The following is a 5,179-nucleotide window of genomic DNA, read 5'->3' as shown; positions in this document are numbered from 1 at the left end:
CACGGCATTGCGCTGTCTCCCGTATTGCGAAGATCACATCCCAATTCGTCTCACTGTTTTGACGTAGAACTACGTCTTTCATTAAGTGTGCCAAATCAGAAAACAGGTCACGTTTCTATGAAATAAAGTTAACGTTAATAACTATTTTTACCACGAACGGATTTTGGCGATTTACATACCAAACGAATCGGAAATTCCCTAAGATTTGTTTGATATGCTACATATTACAATCCTCTGGTGTGTGAATGGTTAAAATTCATGAAAACTATAAGCTTTCCATTTTCCCATACATTTGTTCTGCTGATTTGTGAGATTTTCTATCCGTGCCATAAATATCGAGTAACTCATCGACGAGAAACGAAGGGGAAATTGTAAGATTTAAAGTCTCCGTGAACAAAGGAAAAGAAGAAGAACGAAGGGGAATATTTGCCTAGAGTATAAACAGTGGATCTCGCTGAGCCAAACTTTCTTTCTTCGTGAGGACACCGTTGCTGGGCGAGCTGGACGGCGAGGGATCGAGTGCCTTCCTCAAGGCAATCGGGGTGGGGGAAAGAATAGAGTTTTCCAAGGGCCTTTTTGAAGGCTAGAGACGAATAAACTGAAGAAAGTCTCTTTACTTCAATAAAGGAAGGAAGGCAAACTTTCAGACTTTTTCTGATGTTTAAAGCAATGAACATCGCTTGTTTTTCCTAGTTTTGCGTCATCACATGTCTTCGTTTCGAATTGAGCTGTGGACGCGACTAAATTACTCACTCGCTGATGTCTCTGGGATTGCAATCATTGCATCAAACTGACGCTATTGTATTCAGGTTCTGAGCTACACAACTGTGTGGGCAATGATCAAGCTAGGCTATTGTCGGCTCTCTCCACCAAGGATGACAGATGCGCTAATCTAGACCGGTAATGTTAACAGAAAGGATTTCTGTTGAGAAGAGTGCAAAACGGAGATAAATGTGTATATTTAGTTGCTTCAAGCCATCGATATACAGATATTTGTGTGCGTCTATGCGTGCTTCATTACCCGTACGTAAAAATAGTGCATCTTCGCTACGCTGAAACCCCATTTGTATCTGCTCCCGTGTGCATTGGCCCTGTCACGATGCAATCACCTAATATTTTGATGCTATGATTGAAGATTCTTTGGTGGTGCAAATTATACAGCCGTATTGATAAAATTAAACAAGTATGGGAGATAGCGGGAGGGAAATATTTGCACTCTATTGCCACCAACGATTTAATTTTTTTCTTTTCTCTAACAATAAATTATTACTTCTAGCCTTATGTAGTACTGATATCTAGAAAAATGCCTGATTTTTTTGAGCGCGAAAAAGTCAAAAACTTTTCATTTTGGAGCCATTATCGCTAGATGGGCAGGTGGCAACCAACATTTTACGCTAGCCGGGCAATGACAAATATTTTGACACCAACATTTTACGCTAGACGATCGATAGTAACTATATTGCAACAATTTTTTTCTACCGTTCTGAATCATATTTAGGACAACATCATATTTCGGAATATCTTGAAATGCTTAATGCACTGATGATATGACTATAAAACTAACATCACAATTGCTTCTTTGAGTAATCCCTTGGTTTCACTATCATTTCATATGAGAACTACATTTGAATTATAACATAATCGGCAAAAATCTGAAAACAATGAGAACTACATTTGAATTATAACATAATCGGCAAAAATCTGAAAACACTTCTCATTATCGTTTAAGTTTGACCGTTGCTTAGCGTGAGCACGTAGAATTTACCCGTTCATAAATATTCTCCCGTGTTTAATCAGTTCTCATCCTCGTTAACAGTTTACTGGGCTTGGTAAGTGTTTCGCAGTTGACTATAAAATATAATCAAGTGTAATGTAATTTTCGTCCAAAATATTACAAAATAAAGTGTCCAAAATTTGAATTCAATCTGTCCGAAATTTGATTTAGTGTCCGAAGTTTGATTCTTATTCGCTTCATTTGAAAAGCCTTTTACTCGATGATTTTCTTATGTTTTCAATCAATTAGGTAGAAAACTTAAAAGCATATTGAACTAATTTATTAAAAATATCAACCAAATAATACCTGCGCATAAAGTTTAGATCTGTTTTCTGCATCATATGCCATAAGCGTCCGAAATATGGTTCATAACGGTATGTCTTCAATTGTTTTGTGTATTTTAGCATGTAAGCATGTCGTTGTATTGTAGTTTGCTTTGATTACATGCCTAGTTCTCACGGCCCGTTAAAGGGTTAAACACTCGTACACCAATACTACTACCCTTGAGGTGACCTCATCATTTTTGATGTAACTTTCAACTAGGTGGAATATCGAAACACTTTTTTTTGCATAACATTTTTGAAAGTCTGTCGAAATTGTAAAAAAATAGATTTTTTCGACTTTACAGAGTAGGTCGCCTCCTCCTTAATGTAAACATCACGAAACAAGACGCGCTGATTTTGTGTATTTAGCCCATGCACCTACACCAAAAGTTACAATATTGTATCAATATCATACTGCTCTGGTCTTCACTGAAAATTTGTTAATAAATTTCAACTTTGATTCTGTTCATGAACAGTGTTTTTAGTAGCTACCCACATATCTACTGGTGCTGTTGCGTAAATGCGTCATAATATTACACCTCATTATAAAATGAACTTGGAAAGTGTTTTCTAAGAGAATATAGGAGAACATAAAGAAAATCTATATCCATCTTGGTCTGTGCCACAAACTATACGAAAAGCTTTCATATGCCTTCATTTCAAAGTGTCTCCTGTTTCGCTCGCTCATATTGACTCCAGCATACAGTGACTCAAACTCGTAGTGGTACCCCACCATGCAGATCTCTTTTCCTTTTCTTTTGAAAGTCGAAAACAAGCTTTCGGAACATTCTATTTAGATAAAGTTATAGTGTCATATGAGAATTAAAAGGTTTGCTATCTGTTTTCAGAATAATGGTTTTAATTTTTCTAAAAATTGTGAATGTTTGTGCTAATGTATGAAAATTGACTCAAACTCATAATCGTACGTTGGTTGAAACCTCTACTCGATTTCGAAGGCGTTGGTCAATTTCCGAATTCCATCATTAGTATGGTATCCCTTGTTCATTGCAACTATCTTTAGCTGTCTTTGGCCTTATCTACGAGTTTTTTGTGTATTCGGAAGGAATATTTATCATTTTTTTCATCAAGTGGTTTTTAAAATCGTTATTTTTAGAAATTGAATGATTTCTAAATTTCCTACACAGATAACTTCCTTAGTTTTTTACTGCGATTGATGTCGGAAGATTATGGAGGAATATCAATAACTTTTGAGTAATTGTAATGTAACCATGTGCGAACTTTATATGTTTTGAGCTCTGGGTCATTGTCTTGGCAAAATTTGTATCCTCGATTCCATCCCATTTTGTTGACACTTTGCTTCATATTTTCCTCCAGGATGTTCAAGTAAACATTCACCCCTATTCTGTATTTCGAACGATTCCAAATATTTCGAACGAGTTGATAAAATTCCATTCTGTTTTCCGTTCGAGTAGTTTTTGCATTTCATTCGGTCTACCTTTCTTCGAACATCAAATGGATAAAACGTTCGAAATAAGGAACGCAAAATTACAACTCGAACGAAATAACGGTTTCGAACGAAATGGAAATCCGCTGGAATACAGAATAGGGCTGATTGATGCCGCGGCAGCAGAATATGTCGACTTCATGCGTGATTTGAGGGTAACTATTGACTTGAAACTACATTTTCCCAAGGATGTAATCTCACTGAAAGCCACATTTTCTGTTTTTGGTTCATCTAGCAGTCAACTGCAGAGACAGTGTAAGCTTTCAATTTTTTTCCTGTTCTCCCCACGAAGTATGAAATCAGTTCCCACGTAACTTCATGAGAATGATTTTGAGATGATCAAAAATGTATCTACTAGGACGGCCACAGTTACATTCAGTTCCGTAATTAATCTTTAAAACAAGGCTGAACTTTTTGGAAAAGCGAAGAATTTTTCAATTTTCGCAGAAGACCGAGATATTGTAAAATTCAAACCATCACACGGGGTCCTATGGAACATTTGTTGAGAGTTTTATGAACATCATTGAAAAATCCGAAATATATGAGATGTTTTTCGAAGCAACATATATAACATATCAATGAATATGAGATTTTTGAAATACCGCCAAATTAACGATACTGTTTCTAATAGGATATAATGAAGCTATTGTCTACATATTCTCTTATCTAGTTTTAAATAATCTATATAAATTACCCTATTATTCATTTCCCTATTCCGAAAATGTATCTAATTCCATTATCTGGAACAACGTATAATCGCTGTTTCGTGCTTAGCCTAGCCTTGGGTAGCTATCAATCGCGCAATGGTTTCATCCAACGAAGCCAGATCCAGATCCCGATTGTTGCTCGCCCGCAGTGCCTTCAGTGCCCTTATCACGTGAGCCGGTGCTGGTGGTTCCACCGGCAGATGGGAACCCTCTGGCTGAAATCCGTTCTCATCCGCCACGTAGGTCAACCGCAACTCCGCTCCCTCCGGTGCTACGAAGGAGAACTCACCGGTGGCGGTTAGCCCATCCTGGCTGCGTTCACTCGCTCGAATACCGTTGCTTGTTTCGTAATTGTACGCGTATGAGCCGTCCCCATTGATGACCTGGTTCTGAGCAAGGATACTGGCACTAGCGTCCGAACCACCATTGGATATAGCCGTGCGGATTGGTGTTTGGTACCGCTGCGGGATGGCCAAAGCAGAGGCTATCACCAACGATGCGATATACTGAAATATGGGATTGATTTAATATTGATTACAGAAAGTTTTCACACAACGAAATTATATTTACCAGTTTTGTATACATTTTCAAAGCTCAGCTGACTCGCGCTCGCCGAGCGGAAAAGTTGTTTGGGAACACAACAGAAAACCGTTACTGATAGTGTTTCTGAATTCGCCAATGGTTTTATACATCGCGATCACACCCCCGATTTGTTTGGGTTGATGATAGGCTTATGTCGTTTATTGGCCAACCACCGTTTGATTTGGAGGGTGGGTAAATAACTATGATCAATATGCTTAACTTGACTGCCTTAGTGCAACTGAAAACTGATGCGTAGACTATTCGAAAGGAACGCCCACAATTATCAATCGTTTTTTGATAGAACAGATAATCAACTCTGACATCAAGT

The 5,179-nt window shown here is 37.9% G+C and overlaps 1 protein-coding gene across 1 annotated transcript; it reads right to left on the bottom strand.

Moving 5' to 3' along the window:
• Window positions 1–4,331: 4,331 nt before the first annotated feature.
• Window positions 4,332–4,977, bottom strand: LOC129771898 (endocuticle structural glycoprotein ABD-4-like). Its single transcript, XM_055776024.1, has 2 exons — window positions 4,840–4,977; window positions 4,332–4,775 (listed from the first exon to the last, which is right to left on the bottom strand). Exons 1-2 carry the CDS (start codon window positions 4,852–4,854, stop codon window positions 4,338–4,340), a joined length of 453 nt encoding a protein of 150 aa, XP_055631999.1. The 5' UTR covers window positions 4,855–4,977; the 3' UTR covers window positions 4,332–4,337.
• Between the last annotated feature and the right edge of the window lie 202 nt (window positions 4,978–5,179).

This window comes from Toxorhynchites rutilus, chromosome 2 (assembly GCF_029784135.1).
Source record: "Toxorhynchites rutilus septentrionalis strain SRP chromosome 2, ASM2978413v1, whole genome shotgun sequence".
Lineage (NCBI taxonomy): Eukaryota > Metazoa > Arthropoda > Insecta > Diptera > Culicidae > Toxorhynchites > Toxorhynchites rutilus.
Note: the sequence above shows the minus strand (reverse complement) of the source record. Positions and strands in the feature narration are given on the sequence as shown.